This window comes from Mauremys mutica, chromosome 6 (assembly GCF_020497125.1).
Source record: "Mauremys mutica isolate MM-2020 ecotype Southern chromosome 6, ASM2049712v1, whole genome shotgun sequence".
NCBI lineage: Eukaryota > Metazoa > Chordata > Testudines > Geoemydidae > Mauremys > Mauremys mutica.
The window spans coordinates 57017885-57033640 of record NC_059077.1 but is presented as its reverse complement, the minus strand read 5'-3'; the positions used below and the strand labels follow the sequence as shown (position 1 = coordinate 57033640).

Sequence of the window (15756 nt, the reverse complement as noted above, 5' to 3'; positions counted from 1 at the left end):
ATAGGGATGAGAATCCCAATCCATCCTTCTTTTCAGAGGTTCGCATACATTGTAATGAAATGCATTAGGAGTTTTCTTCACTTGAAATCCAAATGAGACCCATTTTGGCTCACACCCTTGACAGTCTCTTTTATAAGCACTGCTGTCTCCTGTTCATGTGTGGGCTTAGTAAAATGCTTCCTTTGTAAGATGCACAGAGACAATATAATGCCACGAAAGACGAAGGTGTCAAAACACAAAGTTAGAGGCAATCTAATCAATGCCTCCTGATTTAGCCTTTGAAGGCTCTCTTCATTAAAACTCTTTAATTGTGAGGCTTATCTTGAGGTAGAGCTGTTACTTCATATTTTTCAGTGTCATTCTTTGGACAGTCATTTGTACCTTTTCAATGTATTTTCAATATTCATTGTTTAGTAAATTGGATGCCTTGTTAGCATGGTGGTGGTATGAATGACATGCATTAAAATGATTGAAGGTAATAGCATATAAATGAATGTACATCTCCCAAAAAGTTTGCTTTCTGTGTACACCAGTGTAAAATATATATTTTTAATTGTGGGCCTTTTTATCTTTTATGTACAAGAATGTGGCTTATCCTCCTTGCTTTATTTTTTTAAATATAGATTTCAGTTTTATTTTCATATTAGCTGGTTCTCAGCAGACAAATGTAAATCCCATGAAAATGGTGAAAAACAATGTGCTCGCAATGGACTATACCCTTCTCAATTTATTCTAACCAAAATTCTGAGAAGAGGTGAGATAAGAAAAAGATGGCACATCGTCAACTCTTCACAAACAATCATAAAGTTGGTAATGGTTTCTAGAAAGCAACTTCTTGAAAGGAGTTGACACTTGAAAAAACAAAGTGTGTCTGAAAGCACATAATTTGGAAAGTGCTTTTAAAAGAAATATTCACTTTCCATTTGAAAACTACTAACATAAAATAGATGAAAACCTATTATAATAATCTTTCTTTTGTACATGAGCCAGGTGACATTGTATTTTGTTAAAAAATAGTATATGGTATCATTGAGGTACATAGTAGCACTGTTCATGTATGATATATCAGTAATGTATAACTTACAAGTTAAAGTCCCTGCTTATGTGCTTACTAAAAAAACAAACAAGCACAACAACCCTGTCAGAATAATCTTGTTAATGGTTTCAACAAATATATGCATTTTCAGAATAATCCCATATTTTTATAATCTATCATAAAAATTGTTGTGTTTAATCTCTCTTGAAATGTTTAGAATGCTAAAATTGTTAATGGCCCCATTACAATGATTACCAGTAAAAATAAATAATTTTAAAATAATATGGAAAAACAAAAAGATAAATACTGCAGAATTTATATGCAGACACTCTTGAAAATGGAAAAAAATCATGCAACTTTGACCTGGTTTTCAAATGACTAGTGTGGTGAGTACAGCTGCTCTAGCTTTAGTAATTATTTGTGATAGGTTGTTTTTGAGTCCCATATGTATAGGAGCTCCAGGCCCAACTACCTCATTTGCTGGCACACAAACAGATTCTTCCAGGTGCTGAAAATTAAATTTTAATATATTATTTAAATATTAAGAGAATTATAGTTTCAGTCATTTTATTGTTACAGATGTAATACAAAGTATGGGTATAGACTACAAAGATTGTTGAATAGTCTACACAAATAGAAAATTTACACTGGTTTTAAATACTTTATGGTAATAAATAATTGAGTCATTTCTACATTACTTATATAATATTTCATATACAGCACACTGAAAAATTGTTACACAGATATTTTATTAATGCATTTTCTAATCAGACTCAAAGTTGTTAAATTTAAGTTTATGCTATTTTTGCAATGTAAAATAAATAAAACATAAATAATAGTAATGAAGAGTGAAATTCATTCCTGTGCAAAAGGCTCGTGTAAAGCCTATGCATCAGTTAGGCCCTGATTCAGCAAAGCAGGTAAGTCCCATTGAAGTCAAGTTAGCTGCTTTGGTTTACTGGGGCCTTCAGCATGTGACTTCAATGAGACATAAGCATGTGTTTATAGTTAAGCAAGTGCTTAAGAGCTTTGCTGACTGGGGGCTTTCAGTTCTATTTTAGGGCTTAAGTGCGACTGAAGTGTGCACAGAAATGAGTTTCATCCTTAAAAATATTAAAGTGGGGAGCAGATAGGTTTTTAGAAGACATAATAATATTGAGTCGATTGTGTAGTACATGGAAAATATTTGGAAATTGTAAGAATATTTTTTAACCTCCGCTGACTCTCTGCTTCTTCAGTTGTTGTGTAATCTAAGTTGCTGGGTCAATGTTGGTCAACAATGTCCCAGTCCAAAAATGGGGGGAAAAATAAAAAAGTATTTTGTTTTTTATGTTTTGAAATATTTGTGAGAAAGTAAGTCTTTAGAAACTGCCATTCCACTTTATTAATATTTGTAAGGCTGTGTTTTGTAGATGATGTGGGATGATATCACTTGAAATTCTTTGGTCTGTATGCAGTGTCTTTTCATTATCTTCTTGGCATTTGAGTTTTCAAAGGTTGTTTAGGTGGAATTAATTCAGGTATGGATTTAATTTTTCCATTGATCATATCTTAGAAGGCAAAGTCATTCCATCTGTCTTGATTATTACACTGAATATTGAATGTGATTTATTTTATTAGAGACAGTATATTTTATTCCATTTTAGCAGGATCCATTCACCATGGGTCTAAGTTCTATGGGCTTTGGATCAGGTGCCATATAATCTTGTGGAAATGGGAACTAAGAAGACAGCTGTATTGTTATAGTACAAGATCTCATACAAGGCAACAAAGTCTCAAAATCTTCGTGTTTTAATCTTTTCAAAATCAATTGGCAAATCACAATACTTGTGTCTCTTAATTATACAGCTGCATTTCAAGATGCAACAGTTCAGAGTTCCTACTATAGTAATGTCTTTTACTATTTTTAGTAGGGATGAACTTTGGCCTGAAAGGTCTAAGATGGAATAGATTAAAAAAAAATCCAAACCACCTTAATTACACAGTCACTCAGAAAATCAGAATTGTCAATGAGTATGCATGATATAATTTTCCAAAATCTGTATATCTAAACTAAAAATTTATATTGAAATAACATTAATAATCTTACTTTAATTGACCAAAATCGAAGATCAAGTTCTCTCTCACACACACACACTCTGACTATAGAATGGTTTATATTTTCTTTCATAATATCCTGAGTTTAACTCTATGAATGCTTATTTTCCTCAGATCTATAACATGATTTAAATGTCATTCAATGTTACTAAATTTTAAAAATTCACATTCTTTTTTCTACATAAAAAAGTCAAAATAATATGAATTAAGTGTTCACATGTCCTTTTAGATATACATTGATTTCTACTGATATGGAATCAACTTAAATGGCTGCAGTCTTCTTTCCCCTTAAAATATTTTAAGGATGATGAACTGTTAGATATTATTAATTTTGATCATGATGTAGTTTTTGTGGGCCCTTTGGCTGCTGCTAGGTCTTCCCCTGTTGAGACTCCCAGATGAAGTTCTGGAGAAGTAGGATATTCAAGGATACAGTGTGAAAGGAGGAATATATGATAAAGATTTACAAAAAGAGCCAGCAAGTACTTTTCTTGTTCCTGAAATATGACCTCGTGTTCATTGTCTGGCTATGCAGGAAGGAGGACAGGAAGCACTGGGATGTGGTTTTAATTAGGCCACAACTTTAGTTTTAAATATCTGGGGGTACCTGGCAGATAAAAATATACAGTGCAAGTAATTCCATAATCATTTCCCATATACTCAGAGGCTTCATCAGCCTTCCCCCTTTCCCTTTCAGGTCCCAGCCAACCTGCTGCTGGGATCCTGCTCTTCTCCCCCTCATATGAGGGTTAGGGGAGGCTATAAAAGTCTAGAGGTTGACTCCCTGCCACACCAGTCGTGGGAGCCCTGAACCCCCTTTCTCCACTCCTTTAAAGCGTGCCTCTTTTAAGTCCTTTACCAATCTGTTTTATCTGCTCACTGTATCCATTTCCTATGGAACACTTGCACAGGACATAAGGAGGGCTTTGGCCAGCACAAGCCAGTGCATAAATAACCCCGATCTTCCGATCACCTGTGGGGCAGGGGGCAAGTCCCCGTGCTTTCCTGGTCCAGCTGAACTGCTTTCTGCCTCTTCCAGGAATCTAGTACCCTCTCATGCAGGGGGCCTTAAAGGGGCAACTCCCTTTTCCCATCAGGCCGGACAAAGGTCCACACTGTTTAATATGCCATGAGAATATTTTCAAGCCCTAAATTTACCTCTCTTTTATGCACTGACAAAGTTAGTTTAACACTGTCTGTGCCTATGACTAGAGAAATGAATCTGATTTTCAAAAACAGATTTTTAAGAACTGTGATGACATCTGATCACCGTCCAGTCAAATGGCTATACAATGCAATTTTGTGAACCTTCTCAGTGAAGATGAAATAAGTTAGGTTTTCGCCTTTCCCCTGTTAATTATTATTGTTTACATTTACCACAATAATGTGTTATCTTATTGAATAACTCTAAAACACTTGATGCTTTTGAAAGGTGCCATGTTAAACTCTACTTTCCCCAGCCTCGTGTTTTGTATAATATTCATATTTGTGCAGATAAAAGCAGTCTCTGCCATGTAAATGAAAGAGATTAAAATATAAAACATAAGGAGTTTAATACTACTGAGAGATTATGTATAACTATTTAGAAATAAAAAAGAGAAAATGAACCATGGCTGTAAGAATAACAACAGGAATTCTAAAAGAACAAACATATTGATATATATTTAAGTAAAACGTTGTTGAATTATAAACAATAATTCTGTCCCTTTATAAAATCATAAAATAGGTTCCTATTAACCCTGTCTCTTCTGTTTTAAGAATTGGAAATGCTATTTTTTTTATCAAGTCAGCAGTCAAGTCTACAGTTTAATTTGCTAATCTGTCATTGGGGTGGACAACTAACCTTAGAGCAAAGAACTCCATTCTTAAATCTATTCACCAGATGAGCCTGGGATTATGCTTTCATTTGATTTAATGGAATAAATATTTGGGGTTGAAATCGTGGCTTTATTCAAGTCAATGACAAAACCCCCATTGACTTCAGTGGGTATAACATGATTTTCGATTACCTTGCAGAAACTTATGTCTACAGCATGTTGGTAATTATATTATAAATTATATTGCAAATCCTTTTTTTAGCTTACATATCACTGTACTGTATGAAACGCTTTTCTTCTAAGACAAACAAAAGAGGGAAGATTGGAATTCATTTTTTCTTCCACTTATATAATGTTTTATATAGTTACTTTTTTGCCCTTCTAGTAGCTTGAGAGTAAGGAATCCATACTTAAGACTTGCACACTTAACAGAGCAGCAGATGTTCTCACCAGTATTTCTTTAGGTTTCTTTTCACCATGCCATCAGTTGTTCTGTATGATTATGACTTACCGACTTTAGTAAGACCATGTACACCTTATCAAATTCACAGATATACCACATAGATTTAAAGGGAATCACTATTATATAACCTCACTTTTCTTGTAATTGACATCAAATCCTGGACGTTCTGAGTTTTAACATTTAACTCAATACTAAGACATAGGGGATTGACCCTTGAAGACTGAACAAGTCTAATTGGAAGTAGCATAAAAGATGATATCAATGGGTTTCATTGTAGTATAATTACATGTTGAGGCAGAACCCTGAAACTCTATTACTGTACATTGACAGGCAGTATCTTAAAAGCTGAAGTCAGGAAGCTAATTTCTAGGGGAAATAATAGCAGCTAGAATAATACAAAATATGTATTTTAATTACTAATCATAGTTTAATCATCAGTCCTTTTCTACAGTTAGGCCTTTTTCTTTTCATTGTTTCTTTGTATTTCAAATGTGATCTTAAGAATTAAAATTCTGGCATTCTAAGATTGTAGGGGCCTACGAAACTTATGTTCAACATCCATCCTTTTTTCATGCTCGGTAATTAAAAATGGCTATGGGCATTTTTTATCCTCTGAGATTTACCAACTGCTGTAGCTTTCAACATTTGTAGAAGGATTTCTTCACCTGCTTTTGTATGAAATAACCAAATATCAGAGCAGCTTGAAGTATTTTTTTAAAAAGTTTACCTCTAGGCCTCTGGTTTTCAGCACATAAAGAAGACTGTATCATTAGTCTACCATTCTATTAATTTTGAAATCCTAAGAACAAAAGTCATTAATAAGTCTTTTGTCATGGAGAAAAAAGAGAAGATTCCTTTTTACTATTTGTATGTCATCATGCCAGGCCTAGAAAATTAGCCTAATTTATTATTTAAAACACTGGTGGGATTCCTAATTGCATTCATCATTAGACATGACACGTTTAGAACCGAGAACCATATCCAGTGAGAATTTTCCAGTTTGAATTTTGAAATAAAAATATTTTTCAAGAGATCCCTAGCTATTGCTTGTTACCATGGCAACAGTCCTATTTGTCTGAGAGCTCTGTCCGCTGCCAATGAGAGAGCGAGCAGAGTCAACTAAACATACGAATACATCAAAGACAAATTCATATGCTCAATCTGATCAGCTCAATTAATGTAAGAACAGAAGCTGAAGGGGGTTAAAAGAGGGCACCCATTCAGGATAGATGAAGCCCCTTTTAGCAGAATATATACGCTGGCCTTTTGGGGGAGGAATTTAGCACACTGTCAAAAACATTATCAGAAAAGGAAAGTACTAGGCCTCCTACACCTAACAGATATGAAGCTGTCAGACAAAGAATAGCACTATTCATTAAATGACACTTATTTTCTCCCACTTTACAAGAATACAGCGAACAAAACAAGCAGGGGAGCAGCTGAGAGAGAGACACTTTTTTCTTTTCCTAGTGATGACAGACATGCAGCAATTATGGTGATAACTAAGGAATACTAAACAAGAAGCCAGGCTCCATTCTGTTTATCACCTTAAATTTTATGTTACTAAATTTGCATGCAACTCTTGTTTTGTTTTATTATTTATGTCTGGGACAAATTAGATCCTTTTGTTTTTAACATGGTGCTTTCAATTTGGTGAAGAGCTCCTCTAAACTACACACATTCTCTCACTTTTCTTGTTAAATGGCCATATCAAGTTGAAGTGCTTTTGAAGTAAGACGTTTTCAAAGCACAACAAAACTGCTGTTATCAATGGGGAAAAAAGAACATTAGTGTAATGGCAGGTATTGTGTAATATTTCTACTACATGTAGTTTAAAGGAGCTATAGTGAAAAGTTGTATTAATTGCTACCTCTGCTTTCAGAATATAGTACATAGTGCAATGGTGGTTTTTTTTTAAATTGATTCATTTTTTTGCTGTCCTAGAAAGTTGTAGTTGATTGGTAGTAGAAGCTTAGCTTGTGTGCTTTGTAACAGGTGCAAGCAAGATGGAGATCCCACAGGGTTACTGCCTTTTAAGAATTTTATGCCTAAGCCATGATGATCTGATTTAAGGTCCATTATCAATAGTCTGCTACTTATATCTGCATGATCGTGGACTGATTGATACCGACTTTGCAGCCATGTGCTCCATAATGTTCTGTCAGGAAATGCTGACAGTTACAATGAAGGAACAATAAATGTGGGGCAGCGGTAATGTAAAGGTCCAGCCTGGCTGTATGAAAACTGATAGCTGGGATATTGGCTCCTGTGTTACCATATACACCAGTCCCTTTGAGAATTTAGTTGGTGAGTGAATTAAAATGGTCTCCGGATACATAGAAAAGAAAAAAAATCTTCATTTAAGAAACTTGCAGACTTTGCCAAAACACTGCATTAGAAGAACACAGAAAAACAAAACAACACAAAAATCTCTCCTTACTCAAAAATCTAGGAGTGTCTGACACCACTGAAAAACTGACACTTGATAAAATGATACACAAAAAGAGCACTATATCCATTTTTCTGTAAATGTAATCCATATGATGTACAATTAACACAAAATATGGGTAAGATATTTATGCTAATTTCAACTGGTTGACAGGATATATTTTATTCATGCTTTAATTTGATATCTGAGCACACTCATAATTTTCATTTGCCATTATATCGTGTGTGTGTGTATGTGTGGATGGATGGATGGATGGATGGATAGATAGATAGATAAAATCAATTAGGGAGAAATAAGCAATTTAGGATATATAATTCAATGCAATGACCCTAATCTTGCACCCATTATTCTATTACAGTTCCTATTGAGTTGAACTGGGCCTTGATCTTGATTGCTGCTTTTGACCCATTGAGTTCAATAGGAGTTGTGTCTGAGTGAGAAGGGCTGGGTCTCATATGCACGTGATCAAATTTTGGAAACTGGCAAAAAAATGCATCCTGAATTCATGAAGTCAATTTTACTTAGACTTAAGTCTCTGATTTATAGTTAATTTGAGGTGCCACAGCTAGAAGTAATGTCAGAGAAATAGACAAACAAAAATGTTAAAGGATTGAAAAAGTCTGATTTTTGTATTATTCGCATATAATCAAAGAAATTCAAGTTTAATGCTGAAATGTCCTTAATCTAATCTATGATTACTATTATTATTATTTAAAATATTAATTACCATACTTCTCCGAGGCCCCTATCAAGACTGAGGCCTAATTGCGTAAAGTGCTATGCAAATATATGAAGAGATGAAAATCTAAGACTTTTTCATACTTTTAGATAACGCAGCCCACTCTTTGGAGACAAAGTTAATATATGTTGGTAGTTTTAAACTTTATTTTAAGCTGTGCTCAAACAAAATCACATTTTCAAAACAAAACAAAAAACCTGATGTTTAATATAATAATGTAATCTAATACTGTAGCTCAGTGACAAAATTCACCTAACTTTAAAAGATGTGTTCACTGTAGCTGAATGTGGTGGGTCTTTGTCCAGCAGGCCAAAAGAAAAAGGGCTTTCTACTTCTTTGCACTGGGTTATGAAGGAAGGAGGATGCGAAGGAGAAACCTGCCTGAATGGAGCCATGGGAGTTTAGTGCAGCAGTGAGACTCCCCATCTCACCCCTTTCTCCAGATCCCTTTAATTCTTATATAAGGGAAGGCACTGGGGTCCCAGCAATGGGCTGGGACCAGACTGGGAAGCGGGAGGGCAGATAGCAGCCTTCCCGAATAAGTAGAAACAATTAAGGAAAGAATGACAACCTGCATTGTATGATTTATTGCCGAGTATTCCCAGAATGTGGTAAGTGAATAAAGTTGCTGTCCTATTAAACCCCATCCATTGAATCTTGTCTTTCTTCCAGCATGGCTGGAACAATGAGAGCATACTGAAAGCCTCCCTAATTTGCATATTGACACAATATGCTGAATCATCATTAAGGTATAGTTTGAGATGTTTCCAAAGATCCTCTCTTCAAACTATCAACACACAATAAACCATAACAATTCCATAGGCTATTACATATCAATATCTAATCAGGCAGTTCTTAGTAAGCAGGGCACAGATACTTGACAAGATAAATAAGCAATTTAGGATATATAAGTCCAAGGAAAGAGAATGATATCTTGTATTTCAAAGCCTACCTACTGCTCCATTATTTGCACATCAGTGAAACCACAAGCCCAAATCCCTCTAACCTTAGTCATGAAAATGGGTTCATTGTCTTCATTATGAGTACTTGACTGAGTAAGGCAGATATGATTTGGCCCGTATTGATGGTCACTTATCTACATTAGGATTACCAGTATGAAACATTTCGGCTTTTAAAAACAATAAGCTGTTTTTAAATTATCAGTAGATAAAAAACTATAAGCACTCTTCTTTTTCTTCCACTAGTATAGCTTAAAAATGTGGCAACTGACTGTTACTGGATATATTTTAAAAAAACATTTTGGCCTGATATCTTGTACAGTATGCCAAGAATCAAACAGAAGCAAAATTTTAATGTTCACATTATAACCTTCTGGAAATAGGGATGTATAATGAAAACACTGACAGACCCTGGATAAACTTACACTGACAGGCAATAGTACTAGTAGGCACCCATAATTAGATCTTTTGTGTGTTTACAGTTAGCTTTAAAAAAATCTTCCACATTTATTATAAAAAAATTCAAAATGAACTACCAAAAGGTAAGTTGTATACTAATGATGGCAATGAAAAAAGATTTTACAAGAAAATATTCATACTATTTGAATTTATTATGATTGTATTTATTATGGTTTCATTAAAAGAAATGTGATTGACTGAAGTTTCATTCAAAGATATCCAGTTGACTCATCTTTCTGAAATGGAAAGGTCAGCATAATGAATTTACATTTTGGAATGATAGACTAGGTTTTTAGTACTGAGCTACTATTCAGAATAAGAGACTAATATGGATTATATTATGCGTTACAGTAAACTATTATATTTTCATAGGTAAAACTCTTTAGTATAAGTGAAATACATGATTATTTTGGCACCCCGAATTCTTGAATATTTAAGTTCACGTAGAGTATTATGTAAATGTATTATAGTCTAAATTCTTCCATAGAGAGTAGTTGTGTAATTTGAAATATTATTCACAATGTGAAATGTTTGCTGCATTTCTTTAAAAACCTCCTCATTTTTAGAATATTATAAATGTTATGTTTTATTTTAATTGTCTTCTAAAAAAAAATTCAGATCACCCTAATCTGCATTTGAACATTTGCAAAGAAACACATTTTTCTCACTTTTTCTGTTTATACAATTCCCTTTTCCTTTACTGTTCAATATAATACTTTCTGGCTGCAAATGCTCCTACTTGGAAATCATAATTAAAAGTGAAAGGACTGACAATGACATTTACCTATCTTTTATACAAGAAATTAAGTTCATACTTGATCTAGTGAAGTACTCTTAATTTATAGTGGGACAACAAATCAGAATATATTTCATTTAAGATGCAGTGGCATAAACCTATTGCACACTGGAGGTCACCCTTGCTACTTACAAATTTTTTACATTTTTGCAAAAAATGCAGCCATTGTATATTTTAATATACACAAGGTGGCTTTCTACAATATTTTTAGCAAAAACTCAAGTCCATATTTAGGGGTATGAAAACTCCATATTTAGCTAACCATAATACAGCATGGGGAAAGCCATTTGTAAAAATCTAATTGCAGTCTGATTCTCAAGTGACTGGAACAAATAACATAGATTCATAGATTCTATGGCTGGAAGTGACCTCAAGAGGTCATCGAGTCCAGTCCCCTGCCCTCATGGCAGGACCAAATACTGTCTATACCATCTGTGATACACATTTATCTAACCTACTGTTAAATATCTCCAGAGATGGAGATTCCACAACTTCCCTAGGCAGTTTATTCCAGTGTTTAACCACCCTGACATGAAGCTTTTTGGTATCAAAATAGAGACTTTGGTTGTCTATTGAATTTCTTGTGGAGAGTTTCAACAGCATTGTGTATTTCTATCTTATGATATATTTTATTCTATAGCATATGAAGTATAGAGGTGTTCAGCTGTAGTGATGATTACTAAGGGTATATTAGATATGATACTCTGTGGTGTATATTTAAATGGTTTGCTCAGCAATTTACTCCACTGTCTCTTGATGTTATTCTTATGGTCTAAAACTGTGTAGTAATACTGACTTTTATTTGTTTATGGTAAACAACCTGTGAGTTTTGCACTTCATTAACCAGGAGAACTTTGTGTACTCAAGACCAGAGCAGTAAGATCTTGGGATAGCCTATGTGGTATGGTTTTAGGCTTAGCTCATCTAAAATCATGAGAGAATTTAAAAATGAAAATATGAGGACAGAGGTTCTCAATCTTTACCTTGGCAGCTCAGGAGAGGGGAAAAAACAGGAGAAATTGAGACCCAACAACCAATTATTCTTTGTTTGAGCCTAGGAGCCCCAGTCAAAAAAATGGTCTCTTTCCCAAACAGTTTACAATCTAAATAGATCTTACACTTTAAATTAATATACAATAAACTCTCCCAGTTTCTCTGAACCAACACAGGTTAGAGCAGTACCCTATGGACTTCCTAGTTAATCAGGATTCAGCACCCACCATCCAGACTTTCCTCCACCCTCATCGTGCCACTCCACACTATGCTTTCCACTTGCACCAGACATTGTGGGGAAGGAGGTGTAAAAACTGAATAAACTGGTCTTACACTCTCTGGTGATTCCTCCATGCTAGGAGAATCCTCAGCAGGGGAATTGCAGGTGATTCCGCTTGGGAAGCAAAATTGTGCAGAGTAGGCCAGGGAATATATCTCAGATTATTGACTGTGGCCTCATGACCTTTTTAAATAATATGTTTGGCCCTCTTTCTGAAAAGGTTGGATGCCAGTGCTCTAGAGTCTAGACCATGATGCCCCAAAACTATCATTATGAATGCATAGCACAAAGCATACTAGCAACTTGTGATTATTAGTACAGATACCATAAGAGTTGCTCCTAGTTACCTATTGTCTTCTAATGTGTATTTGCAAAGTACAGTCATATTAATTATTCCATTTGCTAAAGTGTACTTTAAGGGATTCTGTTACATTATTTTTCATAATTTCTAAGGTTTTAAAAATTCACTGATAATTATCCATTGGAAGCTTGAAACTCAATTGTTTTTATATCAAAATATGTTCCCGTCAGACACAAACATTGCTTCGTTATTAAAGTTGGGTTGTTCTTATCAGTGCTGCCACCATGAGGGCTATCATTTATATGATAATAATTTAGACCCTGATCACAAAATGACCCATATGCCCCTATGGAGTTCCACCAAAGTCAATGGGATCTGTATGGGTAGACATCTATACCTGCACAGTCCTCATTGCTGGATGGGGGCTTAATAGAACAATTTGAACCAACTAACAAAAAACATTGCCCCTATCTATCATCCAGCAATAAACTTGGTCATATTCCATTCTATTTTATGACATTCCCTATATGGGTACCTCACTAATCCCCAGGAAATGGAATTTGGCCCACATACTAGAATGTCCAGATCAGCTCTTTCTTCACACAGAAACTAAGGTCAGATGAGAAGTGCTTTATATTTATGCACAATACACAAAAAACAGAAAGACAAACATGCTATGAAATACAACCAGTTTTCAGTGAGGTAGAACTTCTTCCCAAGCACACAGTTGGTGTTCACTTACAGCTATGTGCTATTACAGAATACTTACAGTATGGTTGTGCCAACAAAACAGATTTAGCATCATCTATATGCAGCACTTAGTGCAGTGAGACCTGATTGGGGCCTATTGATGCTACTATGATCAAATTATGATTAATTATAAAAGATGCATTTGCTGCTAACCCTCAACCAAGAAGAACATCAAAGAGAGGCAAAATGGGGAGGAGAGTTTGTCACTGTCTGAGAATCAGAAATACACTCATGCTCCACCTCCCATAACCAAGGCAATTTTTAATACTCCTGAGACAGGGATGAGCAAGCCAACAGGAGACTGGAAGGTTTCAGACCTGTCAGTCAAAGCACTCCAAACTTCAGTTTCTCCACCAGGGTCAACCATTGGCCCAGTGAGAACATTCAGATTTCACTTCCATTTTTCAAGGAATTAATGAAAAAGCATTAACCCCAATAAGAATAGATTTTTTTTTGCCTTTAAGAAATAAACAGCAAAGAAGAATTTATTTCAGAGATAAAGTTACATTATATTTCCAAAGGTACGTGAGAATGGTCAAGTTGTGGTAAACCCAAAATGCACATTTAAAAAAAAATTCAATTTTGTTAACAATTATGTATCCATCAAGATCACAGTCATACTAAAAAAAAATCCTGTAATACACATAAATCTGCTATGCCAGCTAATTGTATTCAGATCATACAGTCAAACTTTATCCCCTCTCACAGGATAAAAAAGATATGCATAATTAGTAAAAATAACTTTTAATATTATCTGGATGTTGTTATCCTCTTAAGGCTCAGAGTCTCCAGATATTTTAAATGGAGGGATAAGAAGTATACCCAGAACATTCAAAAATAAGTAAACCTATTTAGCTGTGTAGTTTGTTGAAAAAGTAGGAAAGCACTATAAAAAGTCTTATAATTTGTACTCCTTACTAATATGACCTGAGGCCTTATTGTCCAACGTTTCAATGGGAGTCCAGAGAGTAGAGGAGCAGGCCTGCATTGTATCAATTCTTGCTTAATGTAACAATTAAAGAAAATGAAAAATTGCAGGATAAAAAGGATGGAAGTCTCTCTCTTAGGATATATATCATCCTTAAGATGCAAAGCCATCAATAGCATCAAATACATGAGGTTCTGTCATCCTGAATCCTCCCCTCATACTAAAATACAGGATGCTTGACAAATATTCTAGCCATTTCCAGTGGTAGTTCCCAACAATTTAAGAGAGATATTTCCTCGGTGACAAAGTTCATTCTAACCCAGAAGTATAAATGTTGGAGTATAGATGCTGGCTCTCTGATGCAGAATGGAACAGTAGAAAGTTTACGTTTTATGCTTTGTTGTTAAGTTAAAAATAAAGGTAAACCCCAGAGAACAGGTGAGTTTGAACAGTGTGTGTGTGTGTGTGTGCGTGCATGTGCACACATGCACATTGTATTAATACCAGAGTGGGGACACTGTTCTGGATGTTTATGTAAAATTCAACATATCAAGCATAATCAGGGGGCTGTTGGCAGAAGTAATTTACATCAATTAACAAAATGGATTGTAGCAAAAGAAGTAAGGTATTAAATCAATAACTTTACTGAAATTATATATGCACTGTTCATGCTTCATAGTTAAGGTGGAGCTGGGTTTTGAAGGGATTCAACCTCTTTATTATATATGAAGAATACAGTGTATTACATGTAAAATCTTTATTAAGATTGTGGTAAGGATGAGTTTATATCAGTAACTTCAAGTGGAAAATCCTTACGAGAATGGTGTAATTATCCCCAAAACAAGAATTACAAACCCAGAAAATTTAGAATTAAGGTTAAACTAAAAAAATAAAAATAAAAATCCAAACATAAGAACATAAGAACATAAGAAAGGCCGTACCGGATCAGACCAAAGGTCCATCTAGCCCAGTATCTGTCTACCGACAGTGGCCAATGCCAGGTGCCCCTGAGGGAGTGAACCTAACAGGCAATGATCAAGTGATCTCTCTCCTGCCATCCATCTCCATCCTCTGATGAACAGAGGCTAGGGACACCATTCTTACCCATCCTGGCTAATAGCCGTTTATGGACTTAGCCACCATGAATTTATCCAGTCCCCTTTTAAACATTGTTATAGTCCTAGCCTTCACAACCTCCTCAGGTAAGGAGTACCACAAGTTGACTGTGCGCTGCGTGAAGAAGAACTTCCTTTTATTTGTTTTAAACCTGCTGCCTATTAATTTCATTTGGTGACCCCTAGTTCTTGTATTATGGGAATAAGTAAATAACTTTTCCTTATCCACTTTCTCAACATCACTCATGATTTTATATACCTCTATCATGTCTCCCCTTAGTCTTCTCTTTTCCAAACTGAAGAGTCCTAGCCTCTTTAATCTTTCCTCATATGGGACCCTCTCTAAACCCCTAATCATTTTAGTTGCTCTTTTCTGAACCTTTTCTAGTGCTAGAATATTTTTTTTGAGGTGAGGAGACCACATCTGTACACAGTATTCGAGATGTGGGCGTACCATGGATTTATATAAGGGCAATAATATATTCTCAGTCTTATTCTCTATCCCCTTTTTAATGATTCCTAACATCCTGTTTGCTTTTTTGACCGCCTCTGCACACTGCGTGGACATCTTCAG

General features: G+C 35.0%; 1 protein-coding gene across 13 annotated transcripts in view; it reads left to right on the top strand.

The window, feature by feature from the left end:
* The window catches only part of KIAA0825 (KIAA0825 ortholog), a 429759-nt gene that overhangs the window by 267959 nt on the left and 146044 nt on the right, over nucleotides 1-15756 (top strand). The window contains exon 21 of one of the 13 annotated variants that reach the window (XM_045022171.1): nucleotides 8910-9209. The exons of 11 other annotated variants lie outside the window; for them this stretch is intronic. In XM_045022171.1, the coding sequence (XP_044878106.1) occupies nucleotides 8910-9006 (97 nt within the window). In that variant the 3' untranslated portion in view covers nucleotides 9007-9209. Of the gene's footprint in view, nucleotides 1-8906; nucleotides 9210-15756 lie in introns of those variants that run through there. One more of the 13 variants, XM_045022170.1, reaches the window with a different exon arrangement.